This window comes from Nannobrachium achirus, assembly GCF_963921795.1.
Source record: "Nannobrachium achirus genome assembly, chromosome: 23".
NCBI lineage: Eukaryota > Metazoa > Chordata > Actinopteri > Myctophiformes > Myctophidae > Nannobrachium > Nannobrachium achirus.
Window position 1 is genome coordinate 4,577,653 of NC_137830.1, and position 24,052 is coordinate 4,601,704.

The 24,052-nt window shown below is 41.7% G+C and overlaps 1 protein-coding gene across 1 annotated transcript; it reads left to right on the plus strand.

Annotated features, from left to right (window-relative positions):
* Positions 1 to 2,252: 2,252 nt before the first annotated feature.
* Positions 2,253 to 23,433, plus strand: zc3hc1 (zinc finger, C3HC-type containing 1; the record flags this gene model as incomplete). The annotated part of the gene is made up of 10 exons (XM_080754507.1): positions 2,253 to 2,395; positions 6,105 to 6,204; positions 7,869 to 8,019; positions 8,840 to 8,923; positions 11,067 to 11,194; positions 13,350 to 13,489; positions 14,100 to 14,466; positions 15,951 to 16,121; positions 18,121 to 18,282; positions 20,444 to 23,433. The coding sequence occupies 10 exons, from the start codon at positions 2,253 to 2,255 to the stop codon at positions 20,513 to 20,515; spliced, it is 1,518 nt and encodes a 505-aa protein (XP_080610633.1). The 3' UTR covers positions 20,516 to 23,433.
* Positions 23,434 to 24,052: the final 619 nt, after the last annotated feature.

Here is a 24,052-nt window from a genome sequence, read left to right on the forward strand (position 1 = left end):
ATTTATTTGGACATTTAAAAAATATATTTAGTATCATTTTAAACTTGAAGTACAAAGTTATTTTCAGTCAGTTCTAACCAAAATGGATGTTATCTCAACGTTTTCCTCGCAACATAATCACTAAAATATGATATAAATATTAAGGTGCTGGGAGTGAAAATTAGGAATATAATGTAGGGGTGCCCCGAGCCAAAAAAGGTTTGGGAACCCCTGCTCTATAGGCCCAGCACCTGCCCAAGTTCCCTTTACAATAGGCTATGTATTAATGTCCCATACAAGCTCCTGCAAATAAAAGTTACAAAAGATAATCATAAAAATAGAAAGGGGGGAAATGTCAAATAACAAAATGACAGGTAGAGGAATATTTGGTTGTAAACGCTTGTAATGCAAGTTGCATTATGCAACACTCCGCCTCACTTTACATTTGTCTTCATACTAGAAGGCGTATTAAATTGTAGGCAGCTTACCTACACACTCTTAGATTGGATAGTTTTCATTTCACATGTTTTTGAAGCGGTGAAAACCGCTTCCAATGAGTGGCTTTGTGTGTCCCACGCCCATATATGGTCATTTCAGTCCAGAATGAACAGGTTTTATCAAAAACAAAATGTGTGTCCCATGTCCATATATGGTCATTTCAGTCCAGAATGAACAGGCATTTTCAAAAACGAAATGTATGTCACCTCATGTCCATATATGGTCACTCCAGTCCAGAATGAACAGGTTTCTTCTGTCCCGTACGTCCAAAATATCAGTCCAGAATGAATAGGCTTTTTCAAAAAGCAAAATGTGTGTCCCATGTCCATATATGGCCATTTCAGTTCAGAATGAATAGGTTTTTATCTGTCCTGTCCTGTCCTGTCCTGTCCTGTCCTGTCCTGTCCCGTCCCGTCCCGTCCCGTCCGTCCGTCCGTCCGTACGTCCGTACGTATGTTTGTAGTGTCCGTCCCGGTCTGATGATTGGATACTTTGAGGATTGGTCAAGCTTCACATGACAATTCGGCCCTCCAGATAAAATCATTAATTCATTCAGAATATAAAGAATGTATAGATCACAGAGTTCATAACTCTAGAACACATAGAATAAAAGTTCACCGCTTCACTTCGAACCGAGGTTTGATTTTTTATTTATTGATTTGATTGATTGATTGAAGACTTTATTAGAAGGTTATGGAAAAGGTACGGTTTCAAGACAGTATACAGTTCACTGTTACAAGGTCAACTAAAAGGAAGGCTGCTTATCAAATTAATGGCTTAGGAATGTGACGAGAAACAAATAAATATATATGTGTGTGTGTGTGTGTGTGTGTGTGTGTGTGTGTGTGTGTGTGTGTGTGTGTGTGTGTGACAGAGGTGAATTGAACCTCCCCACCCAGGCTTATTGAACTCAAGTCTCCATGGCGTGAATAATCAATAGGAAAAAAAAAGGTAATTTTGGGGGTGAACAACTCCTTATGAGTTGAATGAATATAATACAGGATTCTACTAGCAGTGGTTCTCAAAGTGGATTCCAGTGACTTTGTGGGTTCCTTTATGGGGGTCTAAATTGACCCATACAAGTCTGTAACTCTGACAGTGTACAAATGGAACCAAATGGACCCTCTCGGGTCCTCCCGCGTGTCCAATATCTTAACCATCGCTCCAAAGGGCTATTTCTATGGGATGAGGGAGATACTAGACTTTTGAGGCTTCAAGGCTAGGGCTGCATTTGGGTCCCCAGGTAAAATTATTGTAATCAAATTATTGTCTTAGGAATGAGACAAATACTATATATATATATATATATTATTGAACTCAAGTCAAGTATCCATGGCTTTTGATTGATTGAAGACTTTATTGTCAGTTTGCATAGGAAAAGGTACAGTTTCATGACGGTACAGTTCACTGGTACAAGGTCTACTAAAAGGAGATCCTAGAAAAGACTAAGCTTATTTCCACAGGAAACCATTGAAGTATCTCTCATAACATTGAATGACAGACGGATAGAACACAGTACTTATGCAGTCAGGAGGAAAAAAAAGAAAGAATACACAGAAAAACAGTAGGTATACAAAGGCATGAGTCGAAAGAAAGAAAGAAAGAAAGAAAGAAAGAAAGAACGAACATCTTTGAGGTGAACTACTCCTTTAAGTAAAGAAACATGAGTGCACTTTGTGTGTCCCCCAGCGGAACGTTCGTCAGATCAGATCAGAGTTGTTGTTCCAGTGGGAAGACATTGAGCGCAGGACACAGTCAGACACACAGGAGCCAACATGGCGGCGGTGGGTCTGGGTCGTGGCGCTGCGGACCGTCTCTCTACCTCCTCCAGTCAGCCCAAGGGGTCCCTGGCCTCCCCGGACAAGGTGCGGGAGCTCCTCATGGAGGGGGTCCTCCCGGCGGACCGCAGGGCCGGCAGGTAGGAGCCTCCGTGAGCCCAGAAACACGCTCTGTTTGCGGCTAGAAAACAAGCAGAAATGTGGCTGGCTGCCGTTCATCCATAGCATACTCGTTTTTTTCCAACGGGTTTGAGGAGGCCTTAAGCTAGATGCAGAATAGTTTCAACAGGGGTCCGGGACCCCTATGGGGTCCCCAGAGTTACTACAGGGGGTCCTCCAAATCTTCCAATCCTTTGTATATTAACCACTTGAACCCTATGCGTCCATATTATGAGAACTGTAGCCAAAAATAGCAGATCTACAAGCTCGCAACAACTCGAATCTATTGACAGGTTGTGGGGGTCCGTGCTGAAGAACCCTGTTTTAGAGTGGGCATTTTTAACTCAGAGCTTTGCCTCTGGGGGTCCCTGGGGCCTGGAACAACATGTATTGAGATGGGGGGTAAAACACCATATTGAGATAGGGTTCCACAACTTCATATTCTGAGAACTTTAGCAAAAAATAGCAGATCTACAAGCTCACATTGTGAGCTTGTAGATTGGCTATTTTTGGCAAAGAGCTTTGGTGCAGAGGGGAAAAAGAGCAGACTAAGTACAGAGTGAAAGGTCAAGTTTAAGTACTGAGGTTCAAGTGGTTAAATATCTGAAAACACAAATTGACATGAATCCAAAATACACTGATGATTGTGCTGTCAAACAATGAAACTATATGGAATCTATGAACAGGTTGTGGGGGTCCCTGCTTCATCTCTCTCTCAGCTAAGGGGTCCCTGCTTCATCTCTCTCTCAGCTAAGGGGTCCCTGCTTCATCTCTCTCTCAGCTAAGGGGTCCCTGCTTCATCTCTCTCTCAGCTAAGGGGTCCCTGCTTCATCTCTCTCTCAACGTAGGGGTCCCTGCTTCATCTCTCTCTCAGCTAAGGGGTCCTTGGCCTGAAAACGTTGAGGAACCGGGAACCCTGTTTTTTAATCTCAAATCTTTGTTTTTGAGGGGTCCCTGGGACTAAATATTTTGAGATGAGGGGGTCCGCGGCCAAATCGTACTTATCATTTTGGGGGTTCTTTGACATGACAAAGTTTGAGAACCATTATAGAAAATTAGCAACATAATTATTTTCAGAAAACTGTTTGGATTTAGATTATTAGACATTTTCGGCCTATATCAGTGTGGTTCTCAAAGTTTGTCAGGTCAAGGACCCTCAAAATGATATGTATTTTGCCGCGGACCCCCATCTAAAAATATTTTATTCCCGGGACCCCCCAGAAGCAGAGATTTGAGTTAAAAATGTCCACTCTGAATTTGGGGGGTCTTGCCTTAAGCTAGATGCAGAATAGATAAACGCAGCTCCTCAGATCCGTTGGGAAACGCCAGGTCGCAGCCACACGAGGGGAGAGGGAGGGAGCCCCCTGGCGGTCATTTCAGGGAGGGACCACCTAAACAATCTCCAAATAAAACATTTTTTTTAATGCAACGTTTTGCTTATTTACTAACTTAACATGCATGTAAACATGTCTATAGCTTGATATTATTATCCATGTGCATGGCCTTCATGTGTATCACGTTTCATTTGAGGTGTATTAATCATTTGATCTTGTTATGTAATGTAAATTATCTGATCTGTACACTAAAAGTACGTGATGTACTAATAGTAGTAAATGTCTTGATGTCTGCTGAGAAGTAGTTTTGTGTCTTGTGTTTGACTCCAGACCAGTGATAATGCATTATAAGTATGTTGTTATGGCTGTTTTCTTTCACCTACCCATTATATAGCTGAAGAAAGCCAATGATTACAAATATTCTTTAATTATTGATTCATTGAACAAAGATTTAATTTTAAATATGTCGTGTTTAATCTCTATGAATCAGTGGTGTAAAAGTAACTGGTAAAAGTAAGTACATTTACTCAAGTACTTTTTTGAGGTACTTTTACCTTACTGGAGTGTTTACATTTTCCAATACTGTTACTCCTACTCCGCTACATCTCGGACACAAATATTGTAGCCTACTTTTTTTACTCCAGTACAATTATTTGAAAACTTATGATACGAGTTACTTTTACATTTTTTTATTACAAAACACAGTTAACACACATGGCATTATTTAAACTTTGACCATTTGAAAATGGCTGATCTACAAGCTCACAACGTGTCTGTTATTTTTAAAAGATTTGAATACATTTTATACATTCGATACCTTGAGACACGGGACATTATGCATTAATGGGTAACTTTTTTTTAACTGTTGGTACTTTTAAGTATATTTTGATTCCAATACACTTTTTGATTACCAGGAACTTGTTAGGGAACAGACAGGGACGTGCTGGCCATTGGGAAAAGCGGGACAACTCCCGAACGGCTGGTTCATTCCCGGCTGGTCCAGGCCGACCATTAGGATCAAATAAAAAAATTAAATGTCGGCCTTCGTTCCATGTTGGGGGCTGGGCGGCCAACAAAGTAAATCGTCACTTTCGGGCAGAAACCTTGTATCTCCAAGTTTCAAATTTGTAATTTTTTTCGCAAAGCAAAGCCCTGCTTCATCATACAAGGCCGTCGCACCAAAGTAGTGAAAACAGCAGATCTACAAGCATACATCGCCTCGCACCGCGAGGCGTTGTGTGCTTGTAGATCGGCTGTTTTCACTAGTTTAAATCATTTTTAAAACGGTTTTGGACATACAAGGTTTCCACCCGACAATGACTAAATATAACTCATGTAATTGGCCCACTGGCTTGTCACTTGTCATGATCTGAAATGGCAAATCTTTGAGTAGCAGCAGCGCTATAGAGAGAGATCTCTCTCTTTAGCGCGCAATGAGGGCCTCTCCAACTCTTTTTTCCCGGGCTGAATCAGGGGCCCAGCACGTCCCTGACAGTCACTCAGTATGAGGACAGATTTTGCCAATGCATTTCAATGGGAATGGAGTGGTTTGCTGCCATTTGTGTATGCCTGTGTTTCTCACAATAGAACCGTGTTATACAAAATGTAATGCCTCAACTCCTAGTGCTCGTCAGGGTGGGGGTGGTCCCCAGGCAAAATATGATTATTTTGGGGGTTGCAGCTGCGACCGCGGTTTTCCCGGTGAACCTAAGTACAACGGTGGGCAAGGAGGGTCGCAAGCTTATGAGAAACAACTAAAATAAGACCTTAAAACCTGGCGAAAACAGTTGTGTGCATTAGCGCAAGATGACGATAAAGGAAATCATTAAAGGGAAAACATTAAATTAACTTCTGAAAAGGCTACTAGGCCTTAAAACCTGGCGAAAACAGTTGTGTGCATTAGCGCAAGATTAGATGAGCATAAAGGAAATCATTAAATGGAAAACATTAAATTAACTTCTGAAAAGGCTTAAAGCCTACACTAGCCTACTAGTAAAACTAGTGGAACCGCGATTTTGCCACACGTGAATAATTGTGGTTGTAAACAATAACACAGACAATATAAATCCTTAGTCTAATAATGGGAAGAAGGGGTTATCATCATGGCCCCAAATACATTTTAAATATCTTGCAATTGGTGACGAGTCTCTCGCAAGAGTGCCTATCAATACATAAAGCTATATTATAACCTCTCCATCATCGGCAATAGCCAGTGGTGTGTGTTCCCCACACTCCCACGCCCCCACCGTTGCGCTCAGGTTCACCGGGAAAACCGCGGTCGCGTTGCAGCCTGAAAGGGTTGAGAACCACTGGTTTAAAAGATGAATAATGTGTGTTGTCTCTTTATGAATTGCAGTTTGCAGGGAGGTTTAAAAGATGCACCAAAGAGCAACAGTGAAGCTCCCTGCGAGGCGACCAACAAGGAGGCCTTCTTCTCCAGAGTAGAGTCATACTCCATATCCTTTACTAACATCATCTACCCTCATTATTATAGGCAAAATATTAGAAACATCAATGTGCTTTTCTTCAAAAAAGCAGATCTGCAGGCTCACAATGAATCACTAAGAAGATATGCTATTTCTGGGCTGATTTCCTGTTATTATTTTAAAGTTGTTAATTTGTCTCCAAAAGACTCGTAAAGATGTCATTTTATCAAAATAAGCTTTATTGTCCATTTCATACACATACACACTCCATAAAAGCAAGGGCCCAATTTACAGGTGCTCCTTTCACACTGTTTTCATTCATAAATGCTGTGCACGCTGTGTGTGCGGCAGCTCCCGTTCACGGCTGTTCAAAGTCTTTTATTTAACGCGGAGAAGAAAATACGTTTATGGTCCATAGCAAACAGGTTGTCTAAACGGGGACTGCCCATTAGTCCTGCATCTCATTTGTCCGAATTTAGTTAGGGTTAGGTTTTAGGGTTAGGTTTAGGCATAGTTTTACTAAGGTTAGGGTTAGGTTTAGGCATTGTATTTTTTATTCATCACCAGATTCTGACTAATGTGATGTAGGAACAATGACATTTCGGACCAATGCCATGGCACCGTCTAAACGCGCAATATGAGAAAAAGAAGTGGAGACATTTGCATATCTCTGCAGCCAGGGTGAATGCCATGGCTGCAATAGACCATATTCACACCGCGGCCATCTTGGATCACATGACTTCCTGGGGTAGCAGCCTGCACAAGCCTGCATTACAAACCATTGTGAACAATGGAGCGATGGTCCCAAAATATGAGTTCTGTTCAACCAATTCATTTTTACAAAATTGATAAATGGGCAGATGACATCATCATCATCCCCAAAATGATTAAATTGAAGGGTATTCATGGTAGTTAGGTTGCAACCTTACTGTGTACAAAGATTTGCTATCTGTGCAGTGCCTGCTCCACTATCATATTAAAGGAGCTATAGTCAACTTTTTCTTGAAAAAAGGATGCTAGTCTAAAAGACTAGAATGTAAACAAAGTGTCGGTCCGATAACGGCCAAAATGATTATTTTATCATTATTTTACGCTTTTTGTGGTTATTTTTTAATAGAAACACATGTATGAAGCTTATTTTTTTATAAAATATTTTCTAAACATTATTTTTATTTTAGCATCCGTTTTTCAAGAAAAAGTTGTAATATTAACAATATGAAGGCAGAGCAAGCACTAGTCTGCATACTGTAGCAAGTCTTTGTACAGAGTAACACTGCAACCTAACTACCATGAATATTGTGGATAATACCCTTCTATTTAATAATTTTGGGGATGTTGATGTTGTCATCTGCCCATTTGTCAATTTGGTAAAAATAAATTGGTTGAATAGAAGTCATATTTTGGGACCATCGCTCCATTGTTCACAATGGTTTGTATTGCAAGCTTGTGCAGGCTGCTACTCCAGGAAGTCATGTGATCCAAGATGGCCACGGTGTGAATATGGTCTATTGGCGCTGGAAGTCCGCAGATGTAGTAGTCCGCAAGGAATCATGGGAAACTGAGTTTTTTTCGCTCACTTGCGGCAACACGGGGGCTATCGGTTATCATGGTAACCAATTAACGCGTCTCTGAACGTGATAACGGGGCTGTTAGGTATCCCATGTGTTAATACTTTTGACCTTAACACAGAGCACTGTCTGCGATGGGCAGGTAAGCCCCGCACGCTGTCGCCGCTGCGCTGCGCGCGCTACGGCTGGATCAACGTGGCCTGTGACATGCTGAAGTGTTCCACATGCCAGGCCTTCCTCTGTGCATCGCTGCAGCTCACACTGGACTTTGAGAAATGTGAGCAAATCTCCTCTCGATTGATGTCATGGAATACTTTATTTATTAGGTCAGAAATGTAAACGGCACGTGGTACGGTCAGATATTAAAGGAGGAGTTCACGCAAAAAAACGACAAAAAAAACGTATTTTCTAATCAATTAGACACTCCATGAAGTTTTGAATTCATTGAGATTTTTGTCGCATTCCTTAGCCAATAATTTGACCAATGGTCTGAGTCTCCTACTGACCCATGACCTGGTCATCAAACCCTTTGCTCAGGGACAAAAAAATAAAAAAATAATCTCCATTAATTCAAGGCTTCATGGGGTGTGTAATTGATAGGAACAATAAGTAATTTCTAAGGCTAAAAGCATAACACAACAAGTAGTGAAGGACTTGTTCTCATTGTGGTCATAAATATGCATTTATTCATCAACATGGGTGGGAAAAAATAAATTACACAATAATAAATGCCATCAACAAATACAAACACTATATGTACAAAGGAGAAAAATGTAAAGCAACAGCAGTGAATGAGACTTCCCTTTCTATGGAAATTTACATTAACCTCCTGTTGTGGTCTCCTGAAAGATGTTTTTACGTTAACCTCCCATTGTGGTCTCAGTTTGATTCACATACTGTAATCGTGTAATGGATGGTGTTAGAACGGGACACTCAACATTTTGCTGGCTGAGCAGTGGAATGAGAATGTTCCCGTGTTTGTCCTTGACGGACATAAAACCCAATGTCAGAGTGAACTTTTATTTTGGCAGGGGTAGGGTGTTACCTTTCTGCCCAGTCGAGGACACAGATTGTTATTTTCTTCCTCTCTCTCACAGATGAATCCCGCATTTCAGAGATATCACGACAACTGCAGACGCAGCATGAGAAGTTCTGTCCATGGCCAGACCTGCCATGTCCAGGTAAAGGCCTGTTAATGTGTATGTGCACACATGCCTTTTATCCGTCTGTAAAAAGTTCCCTCTCCAGACCATGAATGCAGTTATTACTATGGTGAAAGAAATGCAAATGCCCTCTTTCCATGCCATACCTGAAGGCGGCATTCACGACAGTTAGTTGCCTTTTCCAAACTCTCCTGAACGCAGCATCTTATGTTGAAGGAATTGCCCTCTCTGTATAGAAATCCATGCTGTTACGCCACATCTCCAGTATTGTCTTGATAATGCTTAGTTCAGTGTGGTGTTACGCACCGAAAATTGTTTATATTTATATAAACTATTTATATAAACTATATATATTTATGTCATGTTTATATTTTACACTTTGCCATTATTTCAACTGGTCAGCCAAATTATATTTAGGTACAAGTGATCAAATATCACAATGGCTAATTTCATTTGAACTCTGTGTGTCCAAAAAACATAGTTACTGCACTGAAGTTGTGCGGTGCACCAAATTCACTCACTGTGACTTAACGTAACTAGTTCATACCTGGTGATGTGCGCAGCCAAACTATCTGCAGACTTTCTGGGTTATGCACTGTTGGTTTTGGACAGTGATTTAAAGGACAACTCCAGACTAAGGTGCCAGCTACATGAATATGGATCTTTTATTTAATCGCACATTTTGTTGTGTGATTGGGGCTTGCAGCCACACGAAGCTGGAGATTTCGGCCGCTAAACCAGATCTTTTTGTACCCGGATAAGCAAGTGAAGATTTTGTCCGATTCAGTGGATCCGTGTAGGCATGGATTATTTTAGACCTAGATATTTTTGTCGTGTGGACCTAGGTATTTTTCAATGCAGATATACGAAATTCTGAGTTTAGAAAAATATTAGTGTAGCCTTGGTCTAAATAACATCAAGGCTCATTTTCCTTCCTACTTATATTGATCCCAAATGACTCCCATGGTGGTGTTTTTACAGTTCTTTGTGGTCACAGCCTCGGAGCTTCTCAGTTATGTGTACGTTGTTGTTTTACAGAGAGGTTTTGGGCTGGCTGGTCCCGGCCTGCTCACTACGCTGTGTTGTCTTCTAGTCCAGTGTTTCTCAACCACTGTGCCTGGGGACCTTTGGTGTGCCCCTGAGAAGGGTCAAGTGTGCCCCTTGAAACTGCTTGAAAGCCAGTATTGTATTTATCATTTTAAAAATGATTTAAACTAGTGAAAAGACTGAAAACAGCCGATCTACAAGCACACAACGCCTCGCGGTGCGAGGCGTTGTGTGCTGGTAGATTTGCTGTTTTCACTACTGTTGTGCGACAGCCTTGTATGATGAAGCAGGGCTTTACTTTGCGAAGAAACGTACAAATTTGAAACTTGGAGATGCAAGGTTTCTTCCCGACAGTGACGATATTTACACCCCCGTATTATGTTGGTGTGCCCATGGATTCTTGGGACATGAAAAGTGTGCCCATGCAGAAAAAAGGTTGAGAAACACTGTTCTAGAGAGGCTCTGGCTGGTCCTCAGAACCCTCGGTTATATTGTTTTGTTGTGTCTTCCAGAGCAGTTCTTTGTTAGCCTGACAGGGCCTGACGTCATACTGCCTTCCTTCCCCAGTATAACATCTGGCCTTCCGGGTATAGGCAGCGAGTATACTGATTATTTTCTGATCGGGGCCAATCAGTGACTGCTGTCCGCACAACAAACGTAGTCATCTTGACAACAAGTGAAAAGCTTTCCCTGATTGGTCCATGTGTAGACGGTGACGTAGATGCATGCTGCAGCATTTTCAAAACAACATGGCTGCCCTCGCGATGCAACAAGTTTAATAGTTAACGCTCTAACGAAGTGCAGTTATTTCAGAGTTGGAATCAATTACAACAATTAAAAAGGAACACGGGGGATGCGCTAGCGGAGTTCATCGGCCGAAAAGACGTGTTTGTTTGCCGTTCTTATGACTGGCTGAGAGATGTTTTGCTACGTTGATTGGTTAGAGGAGTCTTTCTGTCAAGGCAAGTACTCCCGCCCACTTTTCAAGCTGCCAATAGGCCGAAGGCCAGACGTTATACTGGGGAAGGAATGAGTGAGTGAACGCAGTATAACGTATGGCCCCGCCAGGCTAGTTCTGTGTGTTCTCAGTAATGTGTATGATGTGTTTTTCTAGAGAGGTTCTTTGTGGTTCCGTCCTCGGAACCCTCGGCTCTCCTCACCTCCTTCCTGGAGCGTTTCCAGAGCGTGTGTCTGCTGGAGCAGCAGCTTCCTGCCATGAAGCCCGAACACCTCAAAGCTATGGTGAGATACACTACCTACTGTACCTTCACTTATGCCATGGCTACACGAAGCTGGATATTTCATACATCCCGGTTTTTCAGATATCCACATAGAAAAATATCTAGGTCCACACGACAAAGATATCTAGGTCTAACAAGCACACACACAGTAAAGTCTTCAGAGATATCCGGGTTCCATGTCTACACGGATCCAGTGAATCGGATATTTTTCAATGTCTTCACTTATTTATCCGGTTAAAAAAATATCCAGCTTCGCAGCCGAAATATCCAGCTTCATGTGGCTGCAAGCCCCAACAGCACAAAAAAATGTCTAGCTTCAGGAATATCCAGCTCTGTGTAGCCATGGCCTTAATGATACCCTAGCACCTCAAAGCTATGGTGAGATAAACCTACCTACCTTCACTTAATGATACCCTAACACCTCACAGCTATGGTGAGATAAACCTACCTACCTTCACTTAATGATACCCTAACACCTCACAGCTATGGTGAGATAAACCTACCTACCTTCACTTAATGATACCCTAACACCTCACAGCTATGGTGAGATAAACCTCACTTCACTTAGTGATACCCTAAGACCTCAAAGCTATGTTGAGGTAAACTATCTTAAACACAACCAGAGCACCTCAAAACTATGGTGAGAAAAACAATCTCCCTTCTGTCTAAAAAAACACAAAGACCTGTTTTCCCTGTTCATATTGCATCAAGCAGAGTCGAGAGAAGGAATAAGATGGACTTCCAAAATATATCTTATAGATTTTATACATTTTACACTGAGAAAAATATTTGGTACCCCCAAATTGATATGCATTTGGCCGTGGACCTCCTTCTGAAATTTTTTATTTATTTCGGGGACCCCCAAAAGAGAAGATTTGCATTGAAAAGGAATGCATCTGGGTCCCCATCCGGAATCAATGGGAGTAAATCTTTTGTAATCAAATTATTGTCTTAGGAATGCGACAAGTCTCCATGGTGTGAGTAATCAATAGAAAAAGAAAAACTACTCCTTTAAGTCAAAACATAAAAAAAGGGATAAAAAGCCCAAAACAAATCTCAAAATAAGAAAATAAAAATATGTACGCAATGTACGCAGTATGGCACGAAGTGACACATGGCTAGCTTGTATATCTGCAATTATTCCCCAAGAGTTTCTTATAATGAGTTTACATGACAACATTACATGACTGAGGACGTGGTCAGTGTTCTAATTAGGGATGCCCCGATCAGGGTTTTTTTGCTCCTGATCCGATACCGATCAAATATTATTGCTTCCGATTCGATCCCGATCTTTCCCGATCCGATTTTTGGCAAGGCATTAAGAAGAAAAAAAAATTCTATTCATTCTATCACTTGGTTCTCAACCTTTTCAGGCCGTGACCCCCAAAATAATCATATTTTAAATGGGGACCCCCGACCCTGAAGAGTTGAGGAAGTATATTTTGTATAACACGGTTCTATTGTGAAAATAGCAGATCTACATGCTCACAACGCCTCGCAACGCGAGGAGTTGTGAGCATGTAGATCGGCTATTTTCACAATTTCTGGCTTTAATATTTGACAATTTGGCCAATGTTTAATTTGTCATTTTAGAGGTATTAAAAAGTCCTTAATTTTTCACTTTCGAAATGTGCAGATACCCTCTATACACTTAAACTTTATGTTGATTTGTTTACTGTTGAGAGAGAAAACAATGTTGCACATTAAGTTAATCATCTGGGGACCCCCCCAAAATAATTTGAGGACCCCCCTGGGGGTCCCGACCCACAGGTTGAGAACCACTGAGCTAGTTGACAGTGCAGAGAGACATAATTGCCTTCCTTTGATCCATTAGCAAGGGGCCAATTACTACTTATTGGCATCAGCTGCCAGCTGTACACAGAGTCTGACACAATCACCTTCCCTCTGCAGTGCTCTGTCTGTCTCATTTCTCCAAAAGCCCTTGAATATGATTGAAAATGATTAAGGATTACTGTGATTATGGTAAGCTTACATTTCATATCGCATTCACCTTACCTGTAACTTTCAGTACTCCCAGAAAATATTTTTTTGAAAATAAAAATCTTATAAAAACGGCCATATCGGCGGCCGATCCGATCACGTGATCGGGATCGGGCAACACTAGTTCTAATGTTTGTGTCCTGTCCCCTCACCAGTCCCTGACCGAGGACGTGGTCAGTGTGGTCCTCCAGCTGGTAGAAGAGGAGCAGAAGAAGAGAGGCGTAGCAGCGTGTGCTGAACCCCTGGCCGTGCAGGTGGCCGCCTGCATCGTAGCGCTGTGTGGCTGGGCTGCCAGGTCAGAGCATCACGTGTTAAGCTTGTGGTTGGCTGTGCGGAGGTGCTGAACGTCGGGGGGGGGGTGAAGATTTACTATTTTAGCCCCCTGGTTTACTACTTCTAACGGCACTGAGTCGGATCATGCCATGGCTGGGCTGCCATGTCAGAATAATCACTTTAACATCAGTGTTTTTCATTGGGCGCGTAGCGCTATTCCGATGTTCCGTTGTTTCCAGGTCCCAGTATTCCAGGGATAACCTGCCGACACTGGTGAATGCTAACCTGGTTAATACTAACTAACCCTAACCTTTACCCTAACCGGACTACTGGCACTTGGAAACAACATTTTTGAATTCCATTTGGTTGTTTCATGGTCGTGGTGTGACACATTGTGAGCTATTTTCAAAAGATTTTTTATACATTCAAAAACTTGTGAAATTAGACATTCTGCATAATGTGTACTTTCTACTTTTGGTACTTAAATACGTAAATTGTTATACCAATGCGTTTGTACTTTTACTCAAGAGTGTTATCTACATTGCAGTATTGATCCTTTCACTCAAAACCAGCGAGTCCTCTCCCCCACCACCGTTGCTCACGGCTCCTCCACCCTCTCCGTCTCTCCCCAGCCCGTCTCTGCGTGCCATGAACCTCCCCATCCTCACCTGCTCCTTCTGCATGCGTAAGGTGGGCCTGTGGAACTTCCACCAGATGGAGGGGTCCGCGGGGGGCCAGCCCGACGCCGAGGTCTCTCTTTCCGCCGCCGTGGCCGTCAGCCCCTCGCCCCAGACGCCGGGGGGTGGTCCCTCGGTGGTGTTCACGCCGGAGGGAGGGGGTCCTCCTCCTCCCCAGGGAGGGGAGCGCTCCTCCAGCTCCTCTGGGGGTCCCCCGGGGGGGGACTGCTCCACCTCGGCCTCCCCCACCACCTCCCCGTCCCCCTCCCCCTGTCGCAGGACGGGCCTGAGGAGCCAGGACCCCACGCGGAGCAGCGAGCAGGTCGGTGTCCACAGTCCACACCATCTGGGTTTAGAATGGACCAACATGCATAGCATTTTAACTGTGATCCTTTTTTTTTAAGGCCGGGAATGCATTATTAGTTATTACGTATTATTTTATGCTTTAACTATTGAAACATAGCAGATATGCAAGCTCCGAACTTGTAGATCTGCTATTATTGAAACCCGATTATATTTTGACCCGATTATAAGTGTCAATCATCAGTGGTTCTCAAACTTTTTCATGTCAAGGACCCCCCCAAATGACATGTATTTGGCCACAGACCCCCATCTCAAAACATTTAGTTCCAGGGACCCCCCAGAAGCAAAATCTGACTTACAAATGTTCGCTTTAAAAATGCATATATTCAAAGACTTCAGTACTTCCTCTTTCAAAAGATTGCCGCGCTGCAAGCTTGTAGATCTGCTATTTTTCAAGCATTAAATAATTCTAGGCCTAAATGGGTTAACCTTTTGAAGCAACTACATTTCCCATTCACTTGTACAGGCACAAAAGTCACTTGTCCGGATACAAATGAGACATTTCAGTCATTTCCATAAAAATAGAATAAGTAACAAAAGGACTGTAATGACCCCCACCCCTTGCTCCCTCCACTCCATATAGATCAATCTCAGAGAATTTGAATATTTTGTAAAAGTAAATATTCTTGAAACTTTAATATATTTCTTGTAACTTTCATATTATTCTAGATACATTGCACATTCAGTGAATTATTCCAAACTATTTTTTAGTTTTTTTGTTAAAAAAATACATTTTTATGGCATACAGCTCATGAATATCAAAAGTCCATATTTCTAAATATTACAATATTATACAAGACCACTCAAAACAAGGATTTATAACAGAGAAATGTCACCCTTCTGAAGTCAGAGTTGCTTGAAGTCCAGTGGGAAGTTTCTGAAGTCAGTTATGATTTGGGCTGCTATGGCATCTGCAATGCTTTTTCACACAGTATTCTAATTTTCTAAGATTGATCTGTAGTATGAGCAGTCCATAGTCTGCAATCTGCATGCAGCACAAAACTATAGGAGCGTCACAGGAAAAGTGAAACCAAGAGCCACTTGTCCAACTGACAAGTAGATTTTTAATGAACTTGACCAGAAGGATTTATACTTGTCCCGGACAACAGGACAAGCCTTAATGTCAGGCCCTGCTGGGAGTAGATGGACCAACTTGCATTACGTTTTAACTGTGATTTTTAAGTTGCTGATTTTGACGGCACATTTTGATTAGTTGTAGTCAGTCTTTTGAATAAAAAGTAATTTAGTTTTAATTTAGTAATCTAAAATGTTTAATGACAAATCAATACATTTAGTCCTAGTTTAAATCACCACAGCTTAGTTTTCATCTAGTTTTAATTTAGTTTTCGTCAGTGAAAAGAATTGAGTCGACCAACACTTTTCGGTTTGTTAAATCATTCATGATGATCTTCACAACATGTGATCTCTCTCTGTAACTCCCAGGTTGAGGGTGCGCCGCGTACCCGTACCCGGGACACCCCCAGCCCCAGTGAGGATGTGCCCAGCAGCCCCCTGCCCCGGGGCAAGAGACCCGCCACCCGCAGCGGGCGCGACGGCACCGCCAGCCCCCAGAACACCCCCAAACGCCCGCGCCTGACGTCCGCGGGCAGCCCGGTAAGACCCAGCATGATTCCCTCTGTTGTTGTTAGAACTCACTGCTTCTGCTCCCGTTGTGTTGTCTTGCTAGGGTTGCCAACACTCCTATATTCGGCAGGAGTCTCCTGAATGTTGACCCCATCTCCTGCCGTGCTCCTGAATTGTCATTTCTTCTGAATTTCTCCTGGATTTGGAGGATTTCCGTGGCTTTGCGTGGCAACTAGGGATGGGACGATATGAATACGTTGTATCACGATTATTGTGGCAAAAGAAATCGCGATTTACGATGTTATCGCGATAATCAAAATCCATTTATCTTGGGGTGGAACATTTGCCAAAAAATAGTCGATCTACAAGCTCACAACGTGTCGCGTTGCGACACGTTGTGAGCTTGTAGATCGGCTATTTGTTGGCATATACATTTGATTGTGAGTGAAAGAGTGAAAGATATATTTTATAAGTACCTTTTACCAATCATAAAGGGTTTGATTAAGTGCTACCGGATACGCAGCTCTGAAAAATAAAAGGTGAATTGATCCCAGTGCATGACGGAGGACGATATCACGATATATGATTCGTGGTATCTCCACGATATGATTAGTGTGAGTGTTTTTTTTTATCACGATAAACGATAATATAACTTATCGTCCCATCCCTAGTGGCAACACGTGTCATTTCTCCTGGATTTGGAATCAAACTCCAAAGAATCACCACCAGAACACAGAAAATGACATCTACTATGTTCAAAATGTTCTGGGGGAGGACCCCCAGACCCCCCCCCCCCCCCCCCCCCCCCGCTTAAAGGATAACTTTGTTTTTTTTACAACAAGGGTTCATATTTTAGATTGTAATTAGAGAAAAGAAAAAGTGAGTGTTAATGTTTTCATTTGCTTTGTTCTATTGTTTTATCGCGTTTACCGTGCTAAAATCTGGGGCATGCGTACGCATGGGGGCATGCGTACAATTGGCTAAATATGTCTTTTTAGACACAATAAGCTGTCAGTTTCTTTATTGCTATTTACAGTAACACTTCTAGCCCCCATAAGTCACATCCAACCATCTTGGGAATGGGCTTATTCTGTGTAAAATGAGATATTTAGCCACTTGTAAGAATGCCCCCAACCACTGAAATAAGAATCTCTAAAACAATAGAAAGAAGTAAATGAAATATATATATATTTTTTTAATAATTTTTATCCCACGATTTTGCAACCCATTTTTCACCCAGTGCCAATTGCCTATGTAATCCTGGGCTCTGCTCTCCCTCTGCCTCGCCTGGGGAGACAACGGACTGACCTCAATGCTTCCTTCAATGCATGAGTAGTCCATGTTGTTTCTTTTCACCTGACAGGGGGGATTTCCCCAGGATGGACGTAGCGCGTGGAAGGAACACGTTATTCCAACCAGTTCCTTTCCCCTCCATCAAGCGCCCCGGCTGGCCAGGGGGAGGCATTATTGAGACCAGGATTACTGCATGTTTTTGTGAGGGTATCAACCCTAGGAGACACAGGGAGAACATGCAAACTCCACACAGAATGGCCCTATCGCCCTAATGAAATAATTTTAACACTCATCTTTTATATTCTTTAATTACAATCTAAAATATGAACCCTTGTTGTAAAAAACTAAAGTTGTCCTTTAAGGCAGATGAGCAGTGCACGTACTCATAATGAGATATTCACTTAAAGTAAGTAGTGAATATTAGTACAGATGGGTCTTACATTGCTTATCAAATCAAATCCTGTACACCTACTTTTTGCATTGTAATGACTGAACTTGTACCCATCATTTTCCAATGCAAGTAAAGCAAGCCTAATACAATTATAAAAATAGCTAAATTCACCAGAACACAGGAGAATACATCTACTGTTGAAAGGTTTTTGGGTGGGTCCCGAGTTAATAGTAAGTATTTTGCAGTTTTCAAAGAAAATGTTAATTGATAGAATCATTGATAATGTATAGTTGACCCACTTCCGTGTGTGTGTGTGTGTGTGCGTGCGTGCGCGTGTGCGTGCAGGGCACTCTCCATAGGATTCCCTTCGACCCTCTCTCCCAGCACAGAGACTGGTGTCCGTGGATCATCGCTGAGTCTGGAGGCTCCACGGTTCTTCAACAGGGCTGGAAGACCGTCCTCAACCTGCTGCTGCCCATGAAGAAGACCCCCAACACTAGCAAACAGGCACGTATTTAAGAAGACCCCCAACACTAGCAAACAGGCACGTATTTAAGAAGACCCCCAACACTAGCAAACAGACTCGTATTTAATAAGACCCCAACACTAGCAAACAGGCACGTATTTAAGAAAACCCCAACACTAGCAAACAGACTTGTATTTAATAAGACCCCAACACTAGCAAACAGGCACGTATTTAAGAAAACCCCAACACTAGCAAACAGACTCGTATTTAATAAGACCCCAACACTAGCAAACAGGCACGTATTTTACACAATGGGTACCTAAGATGTCCACTGCACAGGAGTCTTAGATCTACAAGCTCACAGCCGCACTGCGAGCTTGTATTTTTTCAATAGTTAAATCATTAACCCATTTAGACCTGAACACATTATTACGCAATATTTTATGCTTTAAATATAAAAAAAAAAATAGCTTGTAGAGCTATTTTTGAAAAATCTTCGTGCAAATCTTTGAATATTTTGACCCGATTCTATAAGTGTCTTCTACGTTTTTTTTGTTGTTGTTTTTTTTAACTATGTTTCTGTCAGTGGTTCTCAAAATGTTTCATGCCAAGGACCCCCAAAACTACATGTATTTGGCCACGGACCCCCATCTCTAAATATGTTGTTCCAGGGAACAACCCCCCCCCCCCCCCATCTCAAAATATTGTATCAGGGACCCCCCAGAAGCAAATATTTGAGTTACAAATGTTCGCTTTCAAAAAGATATATTCAAAGACTTGCCCAATAAAAAAAATAATATATATATATATATATATATATATATATATATATATATATATATATATATATATATATCACGGTTTTTCAAAAATAGCAGATCTACAAGCTCGCAGCGCGGCACTCGGTGCCGCGCTGTGAGCTTGTATATCTGCTATTTTTCAATGGCTAAAACATTCAACAATTTAACCCCTGCAACAGAACAGAACATAAGGTTGAGATAGAAGGTGTTTCCGAGGTGAATTAGATACTATGTGTTGCGTGACCCTGAGACACAGCAGCTGATAGGGACGAGGGAGGATAGGTAAGGAGGTTATAGCTGACACATTACAGTGGCCTCTTTGTTTTATGGCTGTGAGAAAGAGATACGGTTCTAGTCTATTTAACCCTCTAAGGCCCACTGTTGTAATATTACAACGTTTGTATTTTATCCAAAAAAAGGTTTAAATCATTTTATTTTAGCTCCCCCTACCACCTAAACATCACCATTGGATTCTATTGTTTAGTATTACAATGCCATTGGCCACAATATTTGCATATAAATACCCCCCACAGGGGCTGACATTCACACCCGCCACACCCGCTGACATTCCAGAGTTTTGACGAACAACATCTCACTTTTTCATGGAAGCTATTCCTCACAAAAACATAAGTAAAATGCCTGTACTATTTTTTTTGGTGATCATTAGAATGTCTAGAACATGTACATATGTTATTTTTGTGAAAAATATCCCCCATATGTAAATTAGAGCATGATTTATGATTTATGGCTATAAAACCTTACAAAAACATTTTCTTGAAAAAAACATTACATTTTCCTCTTATTAGGACTCCTACAAAACGATCTGATTTTTTTTAATTTTTTTTTTTATTTTTTTTAAAGTATTTCTATATTTGGGCCTTAGAGGGTTAAGTAGGATGTGAGGGGTCTAACTAGGGGTTTGTCATGATTCTGAATCCATTGCAAGCATTTGTTTTGCACTAAAAACTTTACTTGGGCTAGAAATGGCCCCCCCAAAACACCCAAAAAACTGTGAAAAATGATGACTCATCACTAAACCATCGTTTTGTGGGGCCATTTCTAGCCCAATGAAAGTTTTTTGTGCAATCGATTCAGCATCATGACAAACCCCTAGTTTAGACCCCTCACATCCTACTTAAAGCAGATTTTTTTTCTGGGTATTTTCCTCTGTATAGAAAGTCGACGGGAGCCCAACTTGATATGGATACTTCTATGGGTAATTATCAAAATAATGTTTGGTACCCAAGGCTAAAATCCATCGTTAGGTCCTAAAGAAGCCTAAAAAAAGGTTCTGTGCTTTTATCCGCTTCGTCTAGATACATTTGTTAATCCAACCCACTATATTGGGACATGGTCTTTTGGCTGTAACCCCTGTCTGTTGTGTTGTGTTGTGTTCCTCCAGGGTCCTCTGGACAAGTCTAAGAGAGTGTTTGCTATCTTCCGCCAGTGGCAGGTGTCCGTTCCGTCTCAGTAGGACCCGGCTCTTCTCAACCCTGGGATAAAGAGTTCACAACACTTTTATCTGGAGTCTTCTGCTGCTGGCTGTGGTATCTGCCGGGTGTTGTGGAATGGACCGCTCCGCCATTGAGGTCCCATCGGTGCATTTCTCCCCTTCCCTTAAAGGAATACTCAATAATCATCGTGTCATTGTGGTTAGGAGTAATTGATCACCACATTGGGGTTAAAGTCGGTAAAGGCTCTTGCGTCTGCTTGGTTGACATTGATTTATTGATTGGTAGGACAGACCTCAAAAACCTCTGCCCGTTGGGATAGACGGCCTCGGACCGCTCCAGAACCAAACCGTTTCAGTTAATTCTGGGTATTTTTCTTTTTTTAAGATCAGACGGCACAGTGTGGGGAGCACCGTGCTCGAAACGTGATGGTGTTTTGTTAGAAGTGTCTTTTCTGTGGGGAAAAAAAAAAAAAAAAACATAAAACAGGATATCGTCACTGTCCGGTGCAAACCTTGTATGTCGGAAACCGTTGCTTTTCTGGAAAATGGGAAAAAATTACGTAGTCATTATTTAGTAACAATCTCTTAATACTTTTCATTGGTTTCATTGGTAGAAATAGCAGATCTACAAGCTTGTAGATCGGCTATATTTGCTACTTTAATGTGACTGCATGAAGACCTGGAACGCATTATCACTTTTACCATTATTTAAAGCTTTTAGATCTGCTGTTTTTGAAAAATCGCCGGTAAGTTGAATGCAGCCAATGTGTCAACTCTACACCAGTGCTTCTCAAACCTTTTCATGTCAAGGACCCCCAGGAATGACATGTATTTGGCCGGCGACCCCCTTCTCGAAATATGACTTATCAGGGACCCCCCCCCCCCCCCCCCCCTCCTTGAATTACAAATGTTCGCTTTTAAAAAGATATATTCAAAGATTTGCCCCCCCCAAAAAGCAGATCGACCAAAAAAGCAGATCCACAAGCCGCGCTGTGAGCTTGTATAACTGCTATTTGTGTAATAGTTTAAAGCGTTACATAATGGTTTAAGTGTTTCCAGGTTGAAATAAGGACTAGATGATGTGACAATATGTATCTTATCAGAATGAATAGAATGTACAGATTGAACATTAACTGAGGAAATTAAATGGGTCCGATTCCAGGAAAGACATATATTCTTTTTTTCTTTTTTAATTGACCGTGCATACATGTAGGGCTGGGCAATAAATTGACATTGTATAGACATGAGAGACTAGAAATTGTGTGGGATGTTTTGGATATTGTAATATTGTGATATTGTGATATGACATGGTGGGTGTTGACTTTTCCTGGTTTTAGAACACTCTAGCCTTATTTTGTACTTTTGAAGAATTTTCTCTTAGCAAAAAAAAACAAACAGCTGATCTACAAGCTCGCAAAACACATCGCAATGCGACACGTACAGCCTGTAGATCTGCCATTTTCGATATTGAGGTGTTTGGTAAAAATAAATAAAGTCTTGATTTTTTTTATTTAGTTGGTATTGCCCAGCCCTCACCTTACATGAAGACTGCGTATGTGAAGCTTATATCATACTATTATCATTGTCGTTCATTAGGTTTGAAAGATAGATATTTACATAATGAGGGAAAATATGTGACTGACCACTGGAATGAAACGTGTTTAACTTCAATCATTACCTGAGCGGAGTGAAAACATGAACTTGCATTTATCAGAAGCTGTGAGGAAGTGTGTGCGTGTGTGTGTGTGTGTGCGTGCGCGGCTGCGCGCGCTAGGGATGGGTGATATGGTGATAAATATCATTGAGACGATACTATGTCTCCACGACATGCCTTTTCAGAGATATCATATGTATCGTGATACAATGAGAGAGCCTTATAAGAAAAGCCTGTTGAATTAACTCTCACAGTATACAAATGAAACCAAATGGACCCGTAACGGCCGGGCTACACCAAGCCGTTTTACGCGCGTCAGTGCGTACGCGGGGCGTTTGTGCGTATGCGCGTTTTGGAAAGATCCAATATATATCAATTCAGCCGGCTACACCAGGCACACGGATAGCGCGAACCACGGATACGCATTCCCTAAAAATAGGATCGGTTCTATTTTGTGCGTGCCGCGTATGCGTTTTGTACACAAACTCCCATGGTCTCCCGCACATATACTCCCTCCTTGGTGTAGCCAGGGGCTTTTTACCACACGCACACGTGCGCGTTTTCTGGTGTAGCCCGGCCGTCGGGGTCCATTCGGTTTCACTTGTATACTTTCAGAGATACATACTTGTGTAAGGATAAACTTTAGTCCTCCCAAAAGGAACTCAGAGTCCCTGGACCCCTCTTTGAGGACCACTGGTCTAAATGGTCTGTTAGTCCTTTTTTTTGTTAAGTAACCCTAAAACCACAAAGAATTGTGATAAGTTCTTGTTTACAGCTTGGAAGAATATTGTGATATTGTGTTTTTCCATGTCGCCCACCCCTGGTGTGTACTTAAGCCTGTTCTAGCCCATTTAGACCCGAAGCCGATTCTAAAAAACAAATACAATTTAAACATGATGCTCTATGTACTGTATGCATAAAATGACACAGATTCTGTCTGGGTTTGAAAGGTGTAAAGACATAATATGTTAAAGAGGTCTAAATGGGCCTAGAGGGCCTTTAACTAAAAATTGCTGTTTGTGTACTTTTTTTTTTTTTTTTTTTCTGTGAGGAGGTAAATGTCCTCCTGTGGAGCGTGCTTTAGTTTTGTATGATCAGATATTAAAGCCCAATTGGAACACAAGCTGTGCCATAGGAATCCAAACGCCGGTTTGGATTAGAAAGAATGGAATTAGTCTCATTCCTGTTTGCCTTCATGTCGATGCAGTTCTCCTCCTGCTGTGCATGTGCTTTCACTCCTAAACTCTCATGTGGAGGTTTAATAAAATGCTTTTTTTTTTAAGTGTTTATTTTTCTTGGTGAGTTTTTGTTCGCTCCATAGCCGGCCGGCCAGGAGGCTTTTAGGAGGGCATTTGGTATCCACGAGTTTCCTACGCCCCATAGTGCATTGCGCAAACGTCTGCATCGATCTTCCGCCGCCGATTTACAAGCTCACAACGGGTTGCATCTGCGACGCGACGTGAGCTTGTATGTCTGCTGTTAAACCCGGAAGTTTGGTCCTGATAGTCTCCAGTAAACTCCTGCGGAAACTTGTGGATAGAATTGTTTGAGAACCCCGGGAACAAATGAACGTTTTGTGAAGTTCAAGGATATAAATAAGCCAATCAGAACGGGTACACTGTATTGTGTGTTATTATTTTATGCTTTAACTATTGAAAAATAGCAGATATAGATATAGATCTGCTATTTTTGAAAAATTGTGAACATTTGAATTTTGACCCAATTTGGACGATTCCATAAGTGTCTTTTGAATCCTAAGGTTTTTTGATGTTTCTATGTCAGTGGTGCTCAAACTTTTTCATGTGGAGGACCCCCAAAATGATATGGATTTGGCCACGGACCCCCATCTCAAAATATTTAGTTCCAGGGACCCCCCAGAAGCAAAATTTTAGTTACAAACGTTC